At 35.5% G+C, this 23,799-nt stretch overlaps 1 protein-coding gene across 5 annotated transcripts in view; it reads left to right on the top strand.

The window, feature by feature from the left end:
• The window catches only part of LOC106720897 (NPC intracellular cholesterol transporter 1), a 54,739-nt gene that overhangs the window by 21,619 nt on the left and 9,321 nt on the right, over window positions 1–23,799 (top strand). For 4 of the 5 annotated variants that reach the window (XM_045681338.1, XM_045681340.1, XM_045681339.1 and 1 more), the window contains exons 3-18: window positions 9,285–9,504; window positions 9,724–9,803; window positions 10,047–10,259; window positions 10,501–10,693; window positions 11,937–12,008; window positions 14,087–14,281; window positions 14,558–14,839; window positions 15,488–15,674; window positions 16,217–16,382; window positions 16,886–17,147; window positions 17,952–18,153; window positions 18,715–18,915; window positions 19,671–19,842; window positions 20,282–20,504; window positions 22,320–22,457; window positions 23,011–23,480. In XM_045681338.1, coding sequence (XP_045537294.1) covers window positions 9,285–9,504; window positions 9,724–9,803; window positions 10,047–10,259; window positions 10,501–10,693; window positions 11,937–12,008; window positions 14,087–14,281; window positions 14,558–14,839; window positions 15,488–15,674; window positions 16,217–16,382; window positions 16,886–17,147; window positions 17,952–18,153; window positions 18,715–18,915; window positions 19,671–19,842; window positions 20,282–20,504; window positions 22,320–22,457; window positions 23,011–23,480 — 3,276 coding nt within the window. The remainder of the gene's footprint in view (window positions 1–9,284; window positions 9,505–9,723; window positions 9,804–10,046; window positions 10,260–10,500; window positions 10,694–11,936; window positions 12,009–14,086; window positions 14,282–14,557; window positions 14,840–15,487; window positions 15,675–16,216; window positions 16,383–16,885; window positions 17,148–17,951; window positions 18,154–18,714; window positions 18,916–19,670; window positions 19,843–20,281; window positions 20,505–22,319; window positions 22,458–23,010; window positions 23,481–23,799) is intronic. The other variant, XM_045681341.1, reaches the window with a different exon arrangement.

Raw genomic sequence — 23,799 nt, 5'->3', positions numbered from 1 at the left:
TAACCAGGAGTAAAATTCATGTATAAGAAGTACCTGTTAGTGTTGTTTAAAAAATTTATTAAAGATACAAAGTATAACGTTAAATTCTACTTGTCTGTCATAATACTTCTATACTATAATATTACAAGCTGTCGCCCGCGACTCCGTCCGTGCGCAGTTCAAAAAAAAATTAATAGAGGTATGAAAAATAGATGTTGGCCGATTCTCAGACCTACTCAATATGCTCACAAAATTTCATGAGAATCGGTCAAGCCGTTTAGGAGGAGTACGGGAACGAAAACTGTGACACGAGAATTTTATATATTAGAGAGACTAGATAAATAGGAAAGATCTGATTGTTTGCATTGAATAGGCAAATTCTTTCACTGTTTGGAAACTACAATATCCCTGGGTACATAGCCAATATGTATTAGTATATATTAGTATATGTATATCCGTTTTAAAGAGATAGAGTATAAACGGATTGACTCATAACAGGGGTTAAAAAATGTGCGTTACGACATCCTGGAGTATAACTGATATAGTTATTAAATGGACATGCTTTGTAGTTACTATATGGTTAATAGTGAGTTTCGGACCAGCGCGCCGCACTCGCGGCAGAAATAGGGAGGGACCTCTCGCTGCCCGCTGTCGTCAACGCGATGGTGGGTAGTGAGAGTTCCTGGAACGCTGTCGCCTCCTTTTGCGAGGAGGTGATGGCGCTGAAGGAGGCGGCAGAACGACGGCGAGAGGAGGACGCAGCCGCGGACCCTCTTCGCCGACGTCGCGATGGACGCAGGCGGCAGGCGCACACCCGCCGTCTACCTCCTTAGCGGAGAGCTCCGGGCGATGGACGGCCCATTGCCCCATCGTCCGCCGCATACCTTTTTAGGTGCCAGGCGCTCCCGGCGTTATGGGTGCGCCTTATGACGCGCGTTGTGGGGGGTACTCACTGCCCCCGTGAGGAAGTGTGTCTGCGGTAGCGGACGGTCGCCGGCTGGGTCGCGGAAGATTGCGCGAGTGTTCCCGTGTCCCAGCCGCAAGGCGACGTGGAGGGCCCGAGGGGTTTTAGTGGGTATGGCCGAACGTCTTTAGGCGAGTCCCACACTCCCTGCGCCATTGCACTTCCTGGCGCAGGGGTGCGTAACTGCATTTCCCCTCATAAAAAAAAAAAAAAAAATGGTTAATAGTGAGTTAAAGGATATTATTATCTCATCTACGGAACATTAACGTTGGTATGCAGACGGATTGTACTTGTCTGCTCCAGACTTCGGGAACTCGTTAAAACGGGTTCGAAGAGTCGCATTGGGTAGACGTTCGATTTTAGACACGTTTCGCAGACGCGAATATATCGCTTTTTTTGGTTGCTGTTGTGTAAGATTTTGTTGCATGAAGTTTCGGATAAAATATTCGGATACGATGCAGAATTGTATTTTGATGTTAAAAAAAATTACCTACCATCTGATATACTACATTTTTGATATTTTCAGGACTAAGATTTATCAGTTAATTCAGTTTTTTTTTTCTTGGAGAAGGATACTGATGTGTTTTTGTACCTTTTTTGATATTGAGCACCCACGGTATAGGTAATTTATGTAAACTATTATATTCAATGCTTCCAATTGAATTCTTTTTATTTTAGTACCAACATTTAGAAGCAAAAAAAGATCAAAAAACAATGCTGTCCGAACAAGTTTAACCGTCTGCAAGATTCGTGCTTTTTTTTTGCGAATCACCTTCAAATTGCGTTGAGGCTACCGTCTACTCAAAATAATTTTGTTTTGTGTATTGTAGTAGTTATTTTTAATACCACGAGGATAATAATTTTATATTCAAATTATTATTATTCTTTGAATTAAATACTATTTGAAAAAATGTTTTTCTTTGGTCATATTACTTCTTCACTTTATCTAAGCTTTATCTAAGATTTATTATTAACATCATGTTACTTTAAATGTAGCCATTTTTTTTTTCATACAAAGCAGTAAAAAAACATGAACTTTCGCCCGCGAGTCGTTCCTTACGAAATTAAAAAAATACTTAGTTCCAAACTACATTTATGCCAAATTACGTTAGTACGTACTTAAAGAGATCCATCTAAACATTTGCATTTGTAATATTAGTAAGAACTAGCTGTGCCCGCGACTTCGTCCGCGTGAAATTCTGTCTTCGGATAGAATTTTTTAAGGCTAATTATTTTACTTAACGACGTGCTATAATTTGATGTATGGATGTAGAAGAACATAGAGAGAGGTGTGCCAGGACCGCGCCAAATGTCTAAAATATTCCCAAACAAAATTTCATCCCCTTTTTTATTTAGCACCCTTGAGGGTAACAGTTTTTCAAACGTTGAATTTCATATTTATTTATATCAAATTAGCAGCCACAAAAATAAGTTTTAAACTTGTAACTGTAAAAATGACGATACTTCCATACAAATTTCCACCACCACTTTCAACCCCTTACAAACCCTTTATCGCGTTAAAATGTGCCCTATGTCCTTCCTCAGGCTCTTGACTAAATATTGGTAAGGGTAATAGCAAAACATATTAAACAAAACATTCACCAAAACCTCACATATTGCCAAACAAAGTTTCATCCCCTATTTTTATTTAGCGCCCTTGGGGGTTAAATTTTTACAAAAAATTAATTTCATAATTATTTATATCAAATTAGCTACCTTAAATATAAGATTTTAGCTTCTAACTGTAAAAATGACGATAATTCCATACAAACTTTCACCCCCACTTCCAACCCCTTTTACGCGTTAAAATGTAGCCTATATCCTTCCTCAGGATCTAGAATAAATATTGGTAAGGGTAACAGCAAAACATATTAAACAAAACATTCACCAAAACCTCACATATTGCCAAACAAAATTTCATCCCCTATTGTTATTTAGACCCTTGGGGGTAAAATTTTTACAAAAAAATTATTTCATATTTATTTATATCAAATTAGCTGCCTTAAAAATAAGTTTCAAACTTCTAACTGCAATAATGACGATAATTCCATACAAACTTTCACCCCCACTTTCAACCCATTATAACCCCTTTTTCGCGTTAAAATGTAGCCTATGTCCATCCTCAGGCTCTAGACTAAATATTGGTAAAGGTAACAGCAAAACATATTAAACAAAACATTCACCAAAACCTCACATATTGCCAAACAAAATTTCATCCCCTTTTTTATTTAGCACCCTTGAGGGTAAAATTTTTACATAAAAATTATTTCATATTTATTTATATCAAATTAGCTGCCTTAAAAATAAGTTTCAAGCTACTAACTGCAATAATGACGATAATTCCATACAAACTTTCACCCCCACTTTCAACCCCTTACAACCCCTTTTTTGCGTTAAAATGTAGCCTATGTCCATCCTCAGGCTCTAGACTAAATATTGGTAAGGGTAACAGCAAAACATATTAAACAAAACATTCACCAAAACCTCACATATTGCCAAACAAAATTTCATCCCCTATTGTTATTTAGCACTCTTGGGGGTAAAATTTTTACAAAAAAATTATTTCATATTTATTTATATCAAATTAGCTACTTTAAAAATAAGTTTCAAACTTCTAACTGCAATAATGACGATAATTCCATACAAACTTTCACCCCCACTTTCAACCCCTTACAACCCCTTTTTCGCGTGAAAATATAGCCTATGTCCTTTCTCAGGCTCTAGACTATCTGTGTACCAAATTTCATTTAAATCGGTTCAGTAGTTTTGACGTGAAAGCAAGACAGACAGACAGACAGACAGAGTTACTTTCGCATTTATAATATTAGTAAGGATTTATAACAATACTTGCCGTCGCCGGCGACTCCGCTTGTGTAATTAAAAAAATTAATTTAATAGCCTATGCGTTCGTCCAGACTATGTTCTACATCTATGTAAAATTTCATTTGTATCTATTGAGTCCTTCTGAAGATACCTTCTTAAAAACATCCATCCATCCATCCATCCAAATATTCGCATTTATAATATTAGTAAGATGGTAATGACAGTATTTTTTTGCAATTGTGTATTTTGTGTTAAAATGATTGTTACTAAATATTTTATAATGTATCCGGTGGTTTGTTCGAAACATTATACAGATTATTTATGTTATTGTTATGTTATGTCCATTTCCTAAATGTAATTTAGTATCCAATTAGGAAGTTTAGGTTGCGGAAATCGAACACAAATAGGAAGTTTAAATTTGCCTATGGCGTTGTAAAATCTACATAAATATGTGATGAATTCCTGAAACCGGTTTGCGTTTATGGTAAATTTTTTTATTATACAATTTGTTTTTGTAAATATAAAATGATGAGTGCTGACTCAGTATCAAAACTTTATATTGGGATCAAAATGAAATGTTATCCAGTCTAAAAAAAAAAGAAACAAAATTATCAAAATCGGACTACCAGGGGCGGAGTTTCACGGTAACACACAAAAAAAAATGCAGTCGAATTGATAACCTCCTTCTTTTTGAAGTCGGCTAAAAAAATCGGTTTCCATTTTCTATTATGCCATTTACTATTGCCAATATATTTTTGAATACATGTTTATGCAGTGGAAATGCACCATAAATCGAATTGTTAGGTATTTTCTTATAGAAGTAGATATAACATCGTAGTTAAATGTTGACCTTTGCTTATCATCGATATTGATTTCCTGACGAGAAATTTTATTGCTTGTAATTAGTATTACACAGCGTGTTATCGATGGCTAAAGACAGTTTTCTAGTGAACATTTTTTTTATAGTAAACAGAAATTAGGTTCAACAGTTTTTTTTCAAATTACCAGATTGGTTATTATGGCTGCCTCTCAACCTCACGAGGTTAGAAACGCTAATTTAGATAGTTTTAAATGTCCAAGTTTGGCTAGTTTTGTTTTGCCAACACTGAGAAATACGTCAAACGTGAGTTAAGCCGTTTCTTAATTAATTAATTATGATGTCTCACGAAAGTTTAAACAATTTAACTGAGAAATACGCTACTAATGCTTTCGAAATGGTAGATTCTTATCATGTAGCTTTCATCGTTTGAGATAAAGCTATGTATTACTGAATCCTATTATTAAACAATGACGTCATTAAATAATAGACCATTCTCCATTTGATTATACTGAGCAGCTCTTTAATAAGGGAGTCGCTTATTGTTATATAAAACAAAACCTTATTTGTTTATATTGATATTAATCTTAAAGCTTTAATTTTATAATAATAGATAGAGTTTCTTTTAAATAATGGAACGTTTATTTACTAGTTAACGCTTATTGATAGCATTGAAGTCAAATTCGGAATTCTCTCTAAATTTATTGACTTAGGTATATATAGAACTAGCTGTCGTCCGCGGCTCCGTCCGCGTGGAATTAAAAAAACATAATAACATAGCCTACGTGTTCTTTCAGACTATTATCTACATCTTTGCCAAATTTCATGAGATCCGTATAGATACCTTCAATTCAAACATTCGCATCTATCTATATATATAAAAGAAAGTCGTGTTAGTTACACTATTTATAACTCAAGAACGGCTGAATCGATTTGACTGAAAATTGGTGGGCAGGTAGCTTAGAACCAGGAAACGGACATAGGATAATTTTTACCCTGTTTTCTATTTTTTATTCCGCGCGGACGGAGTCGCGGGTAAAAGCTAGTTTATAATATTAGTAAGATTGGGTACAAGTAAACAATGCTACAATGGAAACCTACTGTATAAACCGCCGTAGCCTGCGTGTGTTATGTTTTGAAGGTCCCTGAGGAATAGATTATTACCTAACTCATTGAGTTATGCAATATGATTAGTGTCATAGTAGCTGCTGTCAGCTGTTACGTAACGTACATTGTCGATGCATCGTTTGTTTGTATGAATTATAGAAATGCTGTGATGTAATTAAAGATATTGAATATGGCTTGCAATTTGTAGATGGACGGACTTATAACAAAAGTATAAATAAATACTTTTTTTATCTCCATTTACACACATAAATTTGATAAAGATAGGAACTAGCGTAAAACAGTTGATAGTAGAAGACTCAAACCTTCAACTTAGGTAAGTACTTAGCTCTGATCCACTAGAGTCCTGTAGAAAGTCGCTATTAGAAATAAAAAATACATTACATATCGAGAGTTACTGCCAATTTAATATCTTTTCGGATGTTTATTTGTTTCAAAAGACCGGCGTCTGTTTTGTTGGAAATCGATACTTCTTTTTGACGTGTTCCTTTGAATAATTTGTACCACCGGTATGACCACAATCTCAGACGTCACGTCATTTATTTGTTATTCGCATTACTGTCCAGTATTGTCTTAGTACGGCTCGAGCGTGACTCAGTTGTACAGTAAACATTGATAAAACCTGCTCAGTTGCATTACTCAGACACGTGTAATTAATAAAAAAATAACCTTACTCTATGGCTAGTAATAAAACGACTCGGTTCTTCCAGGAAAATAGAATAGGAAAAACAGAACATTTGTCTATTGTGTATTCTGTTCATATATCAAAGAACTTAAAATGTATGGTTTGAGTTGCGGAAGTTTATTGCATGATGATAAGGGATAGGCTTTTGTATGAGTTCTGTCGACTGATTATCATCTATGATGAATTATTTTTCATTTGATAGCATGAACGTTGATTTAAAAAAAAAAACATTTGATACAGCATGTTGATAAATAATTATTTGCAGTATATCTTGCGATTTTGTCGTAAATAAATTTTCAAGGATGTCATTTACATAATGCACGTAATAACATTTTATAGCCTTAATAAAGCTGAACTTGATAACCAACATGATAATTGTTGAAATAATAATTGGTTGTGACTTCGAACAATTGACATAAAATTATATTAAAGTATTACTAGTATTTGAAATAGAAACAACGGATAAACAGTTGAACATGGATTAGCGAGAAACCTCTACAAGTGAGAGTCGATGGTCACTACTGACGTCATACATAAGCGAGAATACTGTTTCTCTTCTCTTTCTTTAACCAGTGGTTTAAAGAACCTCTGTGAGCGAGAAAAATATCGCAGTCCATTGGATTCTTATTTTTTCAGGTTCGACTGTAATTGAACTTTTTCGTTCATTAAATTCTCCTCGAAAGCCGCGTTCACAACGCTAATTTTTCACTCATCAACGCGTGAATGTCTCGCGTACCCCATGGCGGGGTGGTCGCGACAATAGAGTCTAATTTATCACTTTTTAAGTACTAAAAGTCTTCTAAAAATGCGTGATACAATAAAAGTTTTAATCGTGGATTTTCGATTTAAAAAACGTATGGCTACGTATTTAACTTAAAACATAGGTTATGTTGTTCAATTTTACTAAAAAATGTAGGTATACAGGGCTTTTGTGACTAATCTTCCTAATATTATAAATACGTATGTATGTTTAGATGGATGGATGTTTGTTGGAAGGAAATGGAATGAAATTTAGCAAAGATGTAGAACATACTCTGGAAGAACACATTACTTATAAAGTTTTTATTTTGAATTCCGCGCGGACGGATTCGCAGGCAAAAGTTAGTAATTTCATTATAGTAGAATTAATCTGATAAAGTTCTGTTAACCGCAGGTGCGTTATCAATTGACCGGAGCGCACAGCTGGCTGATAACCACGAGTATTTGTTTGACATTTATTTCATATTAGTAAGGATTATTTCATATGAATGACATATCGATAAGTAATACTTAAAAAAAATTGTACGTTTATTTTATTCCATGAAACGTGAATTTCCACTGCCGAAACATGAAACAAGTTGCTATCTTAATTTATTTAAGGTGAAAGAGGGAAATGACTATGTTTTAATCCGTGTGATTCGGGCAGTGAACTTACACGGGGACAAATATGTTTGAAGTATTGTTTTACGAGCTTTTTTTAAATTTCTAACGAGAGTATTCTTATATTATTCCGCAATTTTTTTATGGTTTTTATTTGTAGGTGGACTCATAAGGTTTTTAGTTAATTTTAAATGTTTGTAGTGATGTACCAACAAGTGCATCTTTTTATGTTCAAGAGAAGGAAATCTTGATGGAATAATACTGAGAAACGTTTTAAAGGCCTTGCATATAAATATATAACCTTGGCGTTATCAGTTGATCTTTTAAGAAAAATACAAAAAAATATATTTAATCAACAGTGAAAACCGGCTACCGACATCAAAGGGATTTGCAATAAGAAGTCGTAAAAATCTTTATGCGAAAGTTTAGATGGATGGATGTTTGAAGGCATCTCCGGAACGGCTCCACGGATCTTGATGAAATTTGGCACAGATGTAGAACATAGTTTCGAAGAACACATATTCGTATATAAAGTATTTTTTTCGAAACAAACATGGACTTGCGGACAGACAAAAATCAAAACAGACAAAAAATGTTGCTATTACATACAGAGATTTCATTTGTATTTAATGTATAGATGAAACACTTTGTTCACTTACTATCTTGGTGTTCAATATAACATTATTAAAGTTAATATAAAGGGGAATCATGAGAAAGTCATCCGTGTCTCTTATCATAGTGAACAAGAGATGACAGACAGTGCGTTATTATGCGGGTCGAATCTCGGGCGAGCTGTGTCTAGGGCTGCCAACATTTAATAAACGTAACAGACAATCCGAATACTAGCGATTTAAAATGATTTGTTAACCCTAGACTCTTTGAAAAGCCGTCCAAACCTTGATCATCAGCAAAAAGGACAGTGACTTGTTTTACTTTACACCAGATATTCACTTAGCTCTAGTATAAACCATGCAAATTCGTTAAACGAGAAGAGGTAGTAGCCCTAGCCTGAACCACTCAGGGAGTGGTCATTTTGTTATCTCCATCCTTATAATGTTGAGCAATTTCAACATATTCCCAATAAACAATCTCTATCTGTGTAATAGATATGATAAAAAAAACCATAACTCGGGTTTCATTACTGAAAACCTTTTAACTTGAGAACTTAAACTACGGTCATGCAACAGTTATCAAATTTTTGCTTACAGAATGTTTTAGATTGCAAAAAGTCCCACAAATATGATACTTTTATCACTTTAAAATATCCATTTACAATAAGTCGAGACGGTTACACGATCCTGCAGTGCCTGACATTCTGTGAAATAGGCACTGGTACCGAATAACACCTCAATCTTCAAAATTGTTGACCTTCCAAGATCCTTCTTATATCAAATGAAACCAAACATACTTAATCTAAGTAGATATTTATCAAGTTCCATATTACTAAGATTTTTTTTATGTTCTGCAGCACTGAACCTGTTAACAAAACTTGAGCATTCAAAGAGAGATTCATAGAGCATTATTTGTTGCAGCCAATCATCCAGAAGTATTGTCCGTCGATCGCAGCTGGCGGCGTGGCATGTTGCAACATTGAGCAGTTGAAGAATTTTGAAAGCAAGATCGTGCAGGCTGAGAACTTGCTGGTGCGCTGCCCCGCCTGCTACGAGAACTTCCTGCAACACATCTGTGGCATGACATGCGCTCCCGATCAGAGCAAGTTCCTCAAGCCCGTCAGGACGTCACTTAACAAAGGTAACCTAATGCTGGTTGGCTCATAAGAGCACAATCCCCCTTACCTCCCAAGTAGTTCGTGTGAATTTTCAGTTATATTTCTGTTTCTATTAGCTGTTTGGTTGAGAGCTCGTGGCATTAAACGGGTTGAAAAACAGTTCCCTATGATCTTGTCATTAGACTGATGAGAGTTAAGTAAAGTTTTTTTTTTAATTTAATTAAATTCTGCTTTAATTTCAGATAAGAAGGAACAGATCGAAGAGATCGACTATCATCTCGGCGCGACTTATATGAACTCTACATTTGATTCATGTCTTCAGGTAACATATTTCTTTAGTTTACTATTCTTCTACAGCTTTCGTAAACTTATTATTAAAATTTCTATATTGTAGCAACCCCTGCGTCGAGAGTATCAATGCTCTGTTAAAAGCTTATCCAATCATTTAGTCAAGACTTTAGCTGCTGACACTTTTATTAATAAAGTTGTCATTAAGGGACATCCATAGTGACCAACTAGTTACTCTGAGTACGGAAGTTAGATGTTTTTTTTTTGATAAATGCAGGTACAAATGCCTTCAAGCAACCAGCGCGCGTTAGATCTGATGTGCGGGTCATGGGGCGCGGCGTACTGCACGCCGCAGCGGTGGTTCGACTTCATGGGCGACGCGTCCACCGGCCTGGTGCCCTTTCAGATTAACTACATCTCGGGTGACGAGCCCGTTGACCAGTTTGTACCCTATCAGCCTCCTACGAGATCCTGCAGTGCCAGTATCAATGTAAGACCATTAATTATCATTCGTTATATAAATTTATTGAGGAGTTTGAGAGGGTTCTGTGCAAAACTAATACAAGTGAAATTGGAAATTAAATTTTTTTACGTATTTTTCTAGCTAAAAGCAGAAATATGAAATCAAAGTGTAATTGTGAAAATGGTTCATACATTGGTCTTAGAAACAATAGTGTAAGGGTTATTAGCACTGTGTGCTGGCAACACGCTGTGAGTGTGCGCGTGCGCAGGGCCAGCCGGGCTGCTCGTGCCTGGACTGCGCGGCGTCGTGTCCGGTGCCGCCGCCTCGTCCTCCGCCGCACCGCCCCTTCACCATCATGGGCACCGACGGCTACGCCTTCGTCATGGCCATCATCTTCCTCATCTTCTCAACGCTCTTCCTCAGCGGCGTCTACTGCTGCAATCCCAACGAGAACCAAGTCGGTGAGTTGTATAACTTAATACAGTGCCTACGTTGGAATGAAGATTGGAAAATCGATCGAAAAAGTGAAATAAGGGGTTATATGGACAGCGAATAACTTTTTTTAAGAAACAATTTTTTTTTTGTTGGAGATTGTTATGTTATTGTTTTATTACGTCAAAGAAGACTGGTAATCAAGTCACAAGAACTGTTTACATTAGATATTCATTTTTGTTTTATAGAGATTTTTTTTTTTTACAATTTTTTAATACAACATTTTCGATGATTTTCTTTTATGTCTTATTCAAAAAAAAATGTTTAAATTCAAAATCATATCGGTAACGCCATCTCGCTCAAGTCTACCGAATATTTTTTTTTTAATTTACAGAACAAATCACAGACCTACATATCTATAACACCTTGGTGTACAACATTGTATATTTATGTATTTATATTTAATTGAATGCGAAAACTTTTTGCAGATACATTTAATATGGCAATGGTGATTCTGCTTTTTTAAATTTAGAAATTGGTGATGGTTTTTTTTTTTTTTTATCAAAACTAAACACGTAGAAAATATAAGATGGAACAATATTACAAATATTATATTTAAAAAAAAACAGAAATTTTGACACAATTTTAAGTAATTGTAACATTTATGAATGGAATTATTCAATATTGGTTTTATTTTTAAAATATATAAGAAATACAAATCCATGGTTCTGATGTAAAGAGTCGTATGTTTTCACGCAGGCTAAATGACTTGCAAAACTCAAAATTATGGGTTACGATTATTTACGTAGAAACCATATTACGTAATATTGTTCCATTGTAAAATTACGCACAAGGTGTTAGCTTTAAATTAAATATTAATATTGATATTAAAAAAAAATTTGGACGTAAGACTTGTGCGTGGTGGTATTTCCAATAAGGTGTTGGATATGAGTTACCATGCACTACGATACTCTTTATTTTATTTTTTATACTGTGTCATAAAATTAACCTTCACAATATGTAATGCATGGCCACTTATACATTTTATTGATTTATTAATATGACATCAAATATCTATAGAAATCCACCTTCAGATTAAAAAAAAAAGTCAACGACAATGACATTGGCAACTTATAAAAAATGCCAAAAAAATATTTTGTTGATTAAAAAAAAAGGTTTATCAAAGTAACTTTGAGTCTTAAACCTTTGAAAATAAGGTGTATTTCTGTACGGTATAATATTCGACGGTGCTAACGCGGTGCTTGGGAACAGACGATTGGGCGCGAGGCGGGGAGGACGTCCGCGGCGGCTCGGAGACCAGTCCGCTGCACAGCCACAGATCTAGTACGTATCACACTACATCACAACACCATCACAACTTCACCACAATATCACCACAAGTTCACCACAATTTGGTACAAATACCACACACAATATCAAGTACTATCTGCTTAAGTTGGCACGTCAGACAGAAAAGATTGCTTATTCCCGATGTGCCAAATCAAATTCCGAACACTGTACTAGGATAAAGCGTTAAAAGGCCCACTTAATATCAGAATACCTAAGTATTTTCGCATAGGAACGTTCGTATTAACTATAATTTAAAGATTTCTGATACGTATATGATGTAATACAAATATTAAACAATGTATGTAAAATGTTACGAATTCCTTTCAGTTATATCAAAACAATAGATAACTCTACTTTCGAATTCTTATCTATGTTTTTATGTTTAAAAAATTATTACTATCTATAAATTAAAACGGATTCCATTTTTGTAGGTACAGTTATAAATTATTAAATATACATATATACAATTAAATTGTCTAATTTTATATTAGCAATCGTTAGTTTTACTCCAGGTATTTATATTGACATTTAAATAGGTGTATAATTTAGTTTAGGGCTCATGTTTTTTATTTATAACCGATCAACAATAATTATATGCAAGTAATACAAAATGACTCCATAACACTTTCAAGCTAATACAATTTTTATAAAAGTCAACTTGCAAAGGTGGCACTGCACGTGTTATTTTTTTTTTGTATTTTTTCCTACTCATTTAAATGCTCTGTCTTTAATAAGCAATTTAATTATATTGCATTTGGTTTTTGTTTCATTATTTTGCACTGACATACGTCAAAACAAAGCATAGACAAATATGACATTTTATTTTTTTAGTTCTTTATACAACTAAAATGTCCATGGCATGAATACATTGTTCCTCTGTAAATGTAATTATTGTTTTTTTATTATGTTGTTGATCGGTTGTTGTAAGTTATTTGTTATTGAATATTGTATTTGCATGTTGTGTTTCTAACTTTGATTTAATTGCATTATAACTATATTTTGCATGGTATCTGTCATTAAATATAATCTAATACAAGTAAAAAGGTATACAATAACTTCTATCTTAATATTTATTATATAAAGTCATATATATGTATATTCTGTATTCTTTGAGTGTTGTGTTGGCGTTTCCAATTTGTTGTCCGTTGTGTTGATTTTCCGTTTACTGTTCGTAAGAAACGGAATTCTTATCACGATTAGGCTGTTTGAGGTCCCGATATTTCGGCACAGTTGCATGCGCCATGTTCACGGGTTGACTGGTATTGTGCGGTAGTGTGAAAAATGTTAAAGATAGCCGTATCGGTATACCTTCTTTCTGATTCGGCTATCTTTAAAATTTATCATAGTACCGCACAACACCAGTCAACCCGTGAACATGGCGCTTGCAACTGTGTCGAAATATAGGGAGGTCAAACAGCCTAATCGTGGTAAAGGTGGGTATAGACAAGAGCATTTACTTGTAACAAAACAACGAGCCGCTCTATAATATGTTCTAGTGTATCACACTTTCACGAACCAGACGTGCTTTGGAAACTATGCTTTTACCTGTATCATATCATTCGTTAAAACGTTACATTACATAGAAATGCTTGAGAAAATGCTCTAGTGTATATTCACCTTAACAATCCCGTTTCTTACGAACAGTATATTAGTAAAAATCACGAAAGTTTGAAGTTAATTGTTCCGTAATTTTTCTTGTTAAATGAAATTTGGGTAGGTACTATAATGCTGTTTAGAAAAAAAAACTTTTTTTTTCTTTTCTTATGTAGGATTGCACTGAGATAATATTGTTATTTTGTGTATTTATTTATGATTTTTTTTTATTGATAGAAAAATAATTAAAGTAGATATTTTTTTGTTTACTAAGCAATGTTTCGATATTTTTATATTCTAAAACCTAAACATAATATGTATAGGTATATTCATCAATATAAGTTTTAGAGTTAAAGTTTGTTCAAGTGCAATTTTTAGGACAAAAAAAAAATATTTTTTTAGCTAACTTCAATATTGTTTAGATAACCAAAATTTTATCGGTTTCTTATAATATTTTTAAATGAATCTATTTTACTCAGGTGTAGCTTCAGATACGAACCAAGAGATGTCAACAAACCCGACTAGTGTAGGTTGGACAGCTGACCAGGCGGATGGTGCTGCTGATGCGACGTTCTTTGAGCGGCTCGGAGCAGAGACTGAGACCAGGCTGGAGGACTTCTTCCAGTGGTGGGGGTGCATCATGGCGTCCCGTCCTTGGATTGTTTTGTTCCTTGGTAAAGACGTAAAACAGACAAATTATTCATGCTTTTTTCAATTTCGCCAAATATATAAAATAGCGAATTTCCGTGACTTCGTCCGCGTGGTATTAAAAAAAAGCCTATGTTTTAGATCTTCCAGGTCTTTTTCTAGATCTGTGACAAATTTTAACAAGATCCGTTGAGCTGTTCCGGAGATACTTTCAAACATATATTCATCCATCCATCCATCTAAATGTTCGCATTTACAAAATTAGTAAGATTAAGTTTTTAAGCGTGTAATTTGTGTTACAGGTCTATGTTTCGTTGTTTCCCTCGGCTTCGGTATAAAATATATGCAAGTGACGACCAATCCTGTAGAGCTCTGGGCTGCACCGAACTCCCGCTCGCGTATGGAGAGAGACTACTTCGATAGCCATTTCGAACCGTTCTATCGCACTGAGATGCTCATCATCAGCTCGAAGGGTCTACCCAAGGTGGAGTACACGACCCCTTCGGGCACTGTGCTCGACTTCGGTCCGGTTTTCAACTCTACTTTCTTACTCGATGTATTGGATCTGCAAGAGAGGATCATGGGTTAGTTGACATTTTTAATACGTGTCAGAAATATCAAATGACTAGCTTTTAACCGCGACTCCATTCGCAGGGAATTAAAAAACAACGTTATAAGTAGCCTATGTGTTCTTCCAGATTATGTTCTATGTCTGTGCCAAAGTTCATTGAGATCCATGCAGCCGTTCTGAAGATATCTTCAAACAAACTAAACATTCGCATTTATATTAGTAAGATGTAATAGATTGTCAGATAAACCCGTGCTGATTTATTATATGTAAATAATTTTATGTATGAAAAAACATGACATGTGTACTTATTCTATAAAAGGATAACTTCAGTCAAATTTAAAAAATTAAATGATTTACGTTTCGTTATTTTTTATAAGTTTGATACGCATTAAAATATGGAAGAAAAAGTGTGTTAGACAATTTCGTGGCGACAATTCTGTAATCGAAATAAATTTGCAGTAATGGATTTGTTTTAGGATTTTCACAATCTTCAAAAATTACAAAAAGACAACACGTTAAATTGTAAATTTTAGACCCATTTTCCACTAGCATGAAATTTTCACTGAATTTAGTACAGAACATTCGAGAACTTTCCAAACTGAAATACTTGTATGTAAATAATGCTAGTAGAAACTGAGTGATATATATCTATCTCTTTCAGCTTTGGGTAATGAGACGAAGTTAGAGGATATTTGCTTCGCTCCGCTGCAGTCTCAGTTCTCAGCGGCGACGACGTCATCAGTTTGCGCCGTACAGTCTATATGGGGCTGGTGGGGGAACAGCCGAGACAACTTGCTAGATAATCTAGAAGATAATCAGTACCTGGACACCGTATTATCTTGTGCCAGGTGAGTGAAGCACATCACCCATGGGCCCATCTCATCTAATCATAACTTTTTTTTTAAGTTTAATTTGTTTTTAAAATGACCTCATTCATTTTTGTGACGACTTTGTTTTGATGTGATTAACAAACTTTTGTTTACATTTTGATTACTTGATCAAAAAATAATAAGAGTGTCAGTGGCTTAGTGGTTAAATACTTGTAATATATAAGTACTGGGTTCGAATCCTGCCATGTACCAATGTGTTTTTAGATTTTAAATTTACATATGTAAATTCCGACATTCTTACTGTGAAGGAAAACATCTTTAATGCTGCACATATCTGAGAATAAATTCAATGATATGTGAGAAATCAACCAACCCCCTAACTAAGGGTAGAATAACCTAACTAGGTGCCCTAACTAGGTACTTGTCTTGAGCCCCTCAGTGGTGAAAGAACAACTTGTTTTTTGAACAAGTCAAGAATGAAAGGAAATAAATGTTTGAAATATAACGATTTTTTTTCCTTTAGACACAAGCTTTGATTTCTAATGTAACGCATTGTACAGCAACCCCTACCTGTGCTTGGCGCCGTATGGTGGACCAGTACTGCCAGGAGTGGCCCTGGGCGGCTTCCTCGCTCCCGGAGAACCCCTCACCAGCACCTCGCGCTTCCACCAGGCAGATGCTCTCATCATCACCATACTGGTCAACAACAAACATGATACCAGTCAAGTATGTACTAGATTTTGAAATTTCTTCTAATATACTTAGAATTGACATCAGTTTTTCACACGCTTAGTAAAGTAATATTTTTAAATTACTATTTTTTTTTAAATACTAGCTTTTACCCGCGACTCCGTCCGCGCGGAATAAAAAAATAGAAAACGGGGTAAAAATTATCCTATGTCCATTTCCTAGTTCTAAGCTACCTCCCCATTAATGTTCACCTAAATCAGTTCGACCGATCTTGAGTTATAAATAGTGTAACTAACACCACTTTCTTTTATATATATTACACTAGCTGTCGCTCGCGACTCCGTCCGGGCACAGTTAAAAAAAAATGAAAAATAGATGTTGGCCGATTCTCAGACCTACTGAATATGCTCACAAAATTTCATGAGAATGGGTCAAGCCGTTTCGGAGAAGTACGGTGACGAAAACTGTGACACGAGAATTTTGTATATAAGATTAATAAATTTTCTTCAATATGTTAGTAAATATTTATTTTTTTCCAGCTAAAACCGGCATTGGAATGGGAGAAGAAGTTCATAGAGTTCATGAAGAACTACACGGAGAATGAGATGCCTTCGTACATGGACATCGCGTACACGTCGGAGCGCTCCATAGAGGACGAGCTGGACCGGGAGTCGCAGTCGGATGTGTCAACTATACTTGTCTCTTACTTCATCATGTTCGCGTACATCGCCATCTCGCTGGGACGCTTCACCACCTGCTCCAGGCTGCTCATTGACAGCAAGGTCACCTTGGGACTGGGAGGTCAGTCTACTTGGTACCTGCATTTATCATCATCATCAGCTCACATCCACATTGAGGAGCTCGAAGCCTACCCTATGTTAGGGGTGACTAGGACATAGTCAATGCTGGCCAAGTCCGGGTTGACTTCACACATATCATTGAATTTCTTCTCAGATATGTGCAGCATCACGATGTTTTCCTTCACAGTAAGAATGTCAGATAAATGTACATATATAAATCGAAAATTAAAACACATTTGTATATGGCGGGATTCGAACTCAGGACCTGCAGATTGCTTAACCCCTGAGCCACCGACGTCCTTATGTATAGTTCTTTTCAAATATCTTGACCCAATGTCATGTGCGCGATGGGTAGGGCTCTACTCCACACTCTGTTACATGCCAACACACCTAACATTATGTTCTGCGTAGCGACTCTTAAGAAATGAAGAGCTACCGAGATATCTACCACTAATTTCTTATTGAAAAAAAAAACAAAGATAGCAATAACTTTACGACACTTAAAATTCACAAATTACGAAACTCTAGATCAGAGATCCCCAAATTATTTTGCACAAGTGACCCCTTTTTTCAAAATGAACCGTTGCCTCAGACCCCATATGGCCAAATTACCTACTTTTAAGATCAATTATTATTATTCATTCTGACTTAGGTCAATAGAAGAAGACAGAGTGAGAATTAGCAATGCTTTAAGTTCAATATCGACCTCTTTGGGAATCCCTGATCTAGATTCTTAGTCATACTTTGAAATAGACTGTTTTGGTCTCAGTTAAAGTACGTTTTAATATGCATGTAATATTTTCAGGCGTATTAATAGTACTGGCGTCTGTGGTGTGCTCCGTGGGTATGTTTGGGTACGCGGGTGTGGCTGCCACACTCATCATCGTCGAGGTTATACCCTTCCTCGTGCTGGCGGTGGGTGTTGACAACATCTTCATCCTGGTGCAGACCAGCCAGCGAGAGCCGCGACGACCTAATGAGACCGTCGCTGAACACATCGGCAGGACGTACGTATATCTTATGTACTATCAGTGAATTTAACGGTATTCCACTTTAAAAACAATAGCCGTTTGAACGTTGCGTAATCATTGAGAGGATAACGCGGTAACAATATTGAAAAAGACGTAGTTTTTGATGTTTATATGAAAAAAGGTTGGTTAATGTTACACCATTAACCGTGGGTTTTTGAGACCAAAATGTTTGTATGAAGACATATCGTCGTTCCTGTTTTTTAAATGCAGATTTTGATGTCAGAAGCCCAGCGTAATTGCTATTTACTCTTATGACGTTGTTTGTGATTCTCACTGATAGAAAGATACTGACTTAATAGGTTATTTTTTATTTTTTCTGTAAGTGTGACATCACGAAAATGTCTGACTGTACAGGTTGTATATACTTGCATACGTATATATCAATTGAGAGTTTGTTTTTTATTCTCACGAGAAAAACTAGCAAGGTCGCAGTTGTTGAAGATGCTATACATATTTTTTTAATAATTTCAACCAATCGTCATCTTAAGCGATTATATTTTGTTTATAGGTGTTTTTTAAATTTGTATATGTACACAGTCTGGGTCAGGTTGGACCGTCCATGTTCCTGACATCGGTGTCAGAGTCTGTGTGCTTCTTCTTGGGAGCGCTGAGTGATATGCCGGCGGTGAGAGCCTTCGCGCTGTACGCTGGTGCTGCTCTGCTCGTAGACTTCCTGCTGCAGGTCACCTGCTTCGTGGCCCTGCTCGCTATTGATACACATCGACAGAATGCCAACAGGTACGCAGATATACGTGTATTGCACTCAACTAAATCAATGTTTTGAGTTATTCACAGACAGGAAATTGTATTTTTTACCGAATTTTGCAAAAAATGAAAATATTAAAAAAAAACATGTTTCGTACTAGTGATGTTTTACGTCGCTGTTAATGAAATACCAATTTTTTACATTCTCTTCTGTTCTCTAAACACATATGTTGGTCTCGCCTACATAAAAAGCAACGAGAAAGTGTAGTTAACCCATACTTACGTCTTCCTCCTCACAATATACTGTTATGAACAATTAACAATAGGGCAACATAACAGTCACGTTTGTAGAAACCCCTAAAATGTCATTGACGTCACTAAAAGTATAAATTGTTTGTCTCGCGGCAATACAGCGCGCAGTCCATTCAGAACAGTCCATTTTTAGTAGTTAAATGTGTTTGTCTAAAAATTAACAATTAAAAAAAAGACCCCCGAACGCCATCTTAACACTACGCAGATATAAAGAAAATCTTCAACCTTTGTAATACTTTTTTTTATTATTTTTTTGTGACTGAGTAGTCACTGTTTGCCTTGAGGAAGCATTTACAGTTTCACCGGGTTTGAGGTGGCCGGGCGCAGATGGCGCTTTGCCTAAACCTCGTTTAAGAGTAACTAGACTCAAGTTCTCTCACTCGGCTCGGGCTGTTACTTCGTTTTTATTACCGGATTGGTTTTTTTTTTGTAATACTTTGAACATTTCAGTATATATAGATACATGTGTATCGTAGGTTCGACGTGTTGTGTTGTCTGAGCGGCAGCAAGGCGGAGGGCGCTGTGGGCGCGGGCGAGGGCGCGCTGTACAAACTGTTCCAACACGCCTACGTACCCTTCCTGATGCGGCGTGAGGTGCGCGCCACCGTCATGATAGTCTTCTTCGCCTGGCTCTGCTCATCTGTTGCGGTTAGTAATACAGCGCCTAAACTATTTTAAATTCATTTTTTAAATTCCAATGTACTTAAATTTGTATGATTTCTCTCAGTATCTTTTTTTAATGTAGAGAAATGACTACACATATCTGAGTCTATGGTGAAGAGTATCTTACTTCTTACTAATATTATAAATGCTTGTATGTATGGATGGATGTTTGTTAGAAAGTATCTCTAGAACGGCTGCATGGATCTTGATGAAAATGTATAGATGTAGAATACAATCTGGAAAAATACATAGACTACTTGTGTTCCCAAAAATGTGTACAGTTCCCGTAGAATATGTTTGATTTATTGAAATTTGGCCCAGACGTTAAAATTAAATTCTTTTCACCCTTTTTTTAATACTGCGTGGACGAAGTCGCAAGCAAAAACTAGTCTTGATAAAACTATAATCAATGCGATTGTTTCAGGTGGCGCCACACATAGAGATAGGACTGGACCAGGAGCTGTCGATGCCGCAGGACAGCTTCCAGCTGAAGTACTTCCAGCATCTCAACAAGTACCTCAACATTGGACCTCCGGTCTACTTTGTCCTGATGGATGGTCTAGACTTCTCGCGCAGAGACGCTCAGAATATGGTCTGCGGCACTCGCTTCTGTAACTCTGACAGTCTTTCCATGCAGTTGTATGGAGGTGAGTTACATTTTCATATTTTAGTTGATACAATTAAAGTGTATAATTGAACTAGCTGTCGCTCGCGGCTCTGTCCGAGCGAATTAAAAAAAAACTTTAAAGTAGTCTATGTATTATTCCAGATATTCTGCATCTGTGCCAAATTTCATCAAGATCCGTTCAGCGGTTCCAAAGATACTTTCAAACAAACATCCATCCATCTTAACATTCGCATTTATAATATACTAGCTTTTACCCGCGACTTCGGCCGCGCGGAATAAAAAATAGAAAGCGGGGTAAAAATTATCCTATGTCCGTTTCCTGGTTCTAAGCTACCTGCCAGAGCTGGGCGTTAACTCGTTAATCCGTTAATCGTTAATTAACGAAGTTAACATTTTGCTTAACGGATTAACTTTTAAGTTAACTTCAAGAAGTGTTAACGCTTTTGTTAACTTCCGTTAAACTCTACTTCCGTTAATAAAAGTCCGTTAATCGTTAAATTAGAAACTTGGAGACGAGCTGTCATTTTGTTTAAATTACGTTCCACGCCACGCTCGTAAGTTCAGCTATGTTGGGCGACTGTCGGCAACTCGAATGGTGAACGAAAGCGTTGATCATTGATATTTGTCAAGTTCGCGTGCAAGTGTGATGCATCAGAGCGTCCGGAAAAAATTTCATGAAAGTCAAAAGAAGATTCGAAATAGTATTATATATTTCGTTACGAGTATATAAAAGCACGAGTATGTAATAGCCCACATTCCGAACGCTCTTCGTCCCTGCAATACGCCACTTTTTGAGCAACTGTATTAAAACACTTTTCCGAACACGTGCGTTCTCTTTCCCAACTGTAAAAATAATGTCTGTTAAAAAGAAAAACCAACCACGAAGTTTTTACAAAAAAAAATCATTAAAGTTTTTATGATTCATGAAAATGTTTCTAAAAAGAAACTCCTAATTTGTTAAAATATCAGATTTAATGATTTGATTCAATGAATTAGGTTAGTTTTCATTTTATTTCATCTCATTAAATTTCATTTTCATTTCATATCAATAAAAATAATCTACTGAAGACTTGGTTGTTTGGGCATAGTTCCCTTTGCCTACCCAGAATGGGTGAAGGAAACAAAAAAAAATCTCTGTTTGTATTCTTTTACGGTTGGCGCCATTTTCCAAACATTTCAGTTGGTTGAGCTTATTGTGTTTTTATTATTCTATTAAATTGCTTATTTTTTCGCAACTGTATCAAAAATAGTTGTTTAGTACACGTGCGAAACTGTCATTACAACTTGTTCCAACTGCAATGACAGGCTTTCCGCACTAGTAATGAAATATACTATAATGCATTCATACTTGTCTCTAATACTAATGTGTACATTCTATAAATGTATAGTCAAATTACTATTTTAAACAAGTGTCGCCACATAATTGTGAAATTAGTATGTATAATTTTGGTATGGTTAACTGTTAACGATTAACTTTAACTTGCGTTAAATTTTCGGGAGTTTAACGCTTTAACGATTAACGAAGTTAATTTTTTAATTAACGAATTAACGATTAACGAAGTTAACTTTTCGATTAACTGTGCCCACCTGTGCTACCTGCCCACCAATTTTCAGTCAAATCGATTCAGCCGTTCTTGAGTTATAAATAGTGTAACTAACACGACTTTCTTTTATATATATAGATATAGATTCGCATTTATAGGTAGGATAAACTAAAACATTTAGCCAATGTTGGTTAAAAGGTTAAATAATTCAGATAATTTTTAAAATTATTGTTTATTTCGCATTACTTCATTGAAAATCATGTGAATTAAGCAATATTGTGTATTTTTAGCATACCTGTCATCGAACGAGACGTACCTGGCGCAGGCTCCAAACTCCTGGCTGGATGACTTCTTCGACTGGTCCGCCTCACCTGACTGCTGCCGCTACTTCCCCGCCAACTCCAGCTTCTGTCCCAACTCTTATACCAGTTAGTTCTGATAATCTCATATCTTAACATCAAAAAATTTGAATTTATTAAGCCACTAGATGGCGCTTACCGCTAACTGTTTAGTACACGTGTACTAAATATTGTCTAACTGTTTAGTACATGTGTTTTAACCCTTTAACCGCCGCTAATTGATATTATTGACGTCAACGTGGTTTAAAAAAGAATGTTTTACCCTTAAAATATATATTCTTTGAATAATTATTATTTCTAGTAATATTTCATATTAGCATGCGACAAAAGGGTTAACATATTATGTTTGAATTATAATGTACTTGAAATACTGTCTTAATTTTTTTATTATGTTATCATCAACCTGCCCTTATCCCTATGGAGGGTCGGCGCAGTATGTACTTCTCCATACATCTCTATCAGACGTCATATCTGAATTTACCACCTTCTTACGCATATCCTCTTTCACACAATCCATCCATAATTTCATATTGATGAAATTCGATTTGTTCTGTCTAATTATTTTAAGATTTTTACGATCAATAAATTATTTATGTCTAAAAAAAAATCTTTCCATTTTCAGGTTGCAAAAGATGTAATATACCATTAGAAGGTCCCGAACAACGTCCAAATGCGTCAAACTTTGAACACTATGTGCCATTCTTTTTACAAGATAACCCAACACCATCGTGTCCTAAAGGAGGGCATGCGGCTTATTCACAAGCAGTTAATTATAAATATAAAAATAAAACTAAAATCGGTGCAACTTTCTATCAAGGATACCACACAGTATTGAAAACTAGTTATGATTATTATTCAGCTTTAAGATCTGCTAGAACTGTGGCAGCTAATTTAACAGAGACAATGAATAGACATTTGAAGTCTATGAATGAAACAACGACAGTGAATGTCTTCCCTTATTCTGTTTTCTATGTGTTTTATGAACAATATCTGACGATGTGGCCCGATACATTGAAAAGTATGGGCATTTCTGTACTATCTATATTTATTGTTACGTTCATATTGATGGGCTTTGATTTGTTCTCGGCATTGGTGAGTCTGTTTTTTTTTTTTTTGTATATTTAAATAGTAATTTCTATGATTTCTATGTATATTGTTGTTCTAGTTGTCTGTGAGGTATTAGAAAATCTTAAAAGTAGCTTGTGTTCTACATTTGTACCAAATTTCATTAAGATCCGTTGAGCCATTATGCCGTTGAGCCCAACATACATCCATCCATACATTAATATTTTTGCATTTATAATATTACTAAGATTAACTTGATAAATTTTAATTTCTATCTGTGTTTTCATGTTTAATTCGTCGTTTTTAATGATATTAATGTTTAAAGTTTTGTTTTTTTCCTAAATTT

This window comes from Papilio machaon, chromosome 15 (assembly GCF_912999745.1).
Source record: "Papilio machaon chromosome 15, ilPapMach1.1, whole genome shotgun sequence".
NCBI classification, from domain to species: Eukaryota; Metazoa; Arthropoda; class Insecta; order Lepidoptera; family Papilionidae; genus Papilio; species Papilio machaon.
This window is presented reverse-complemented; position numbering and strand designations above follow the sequence as displayed.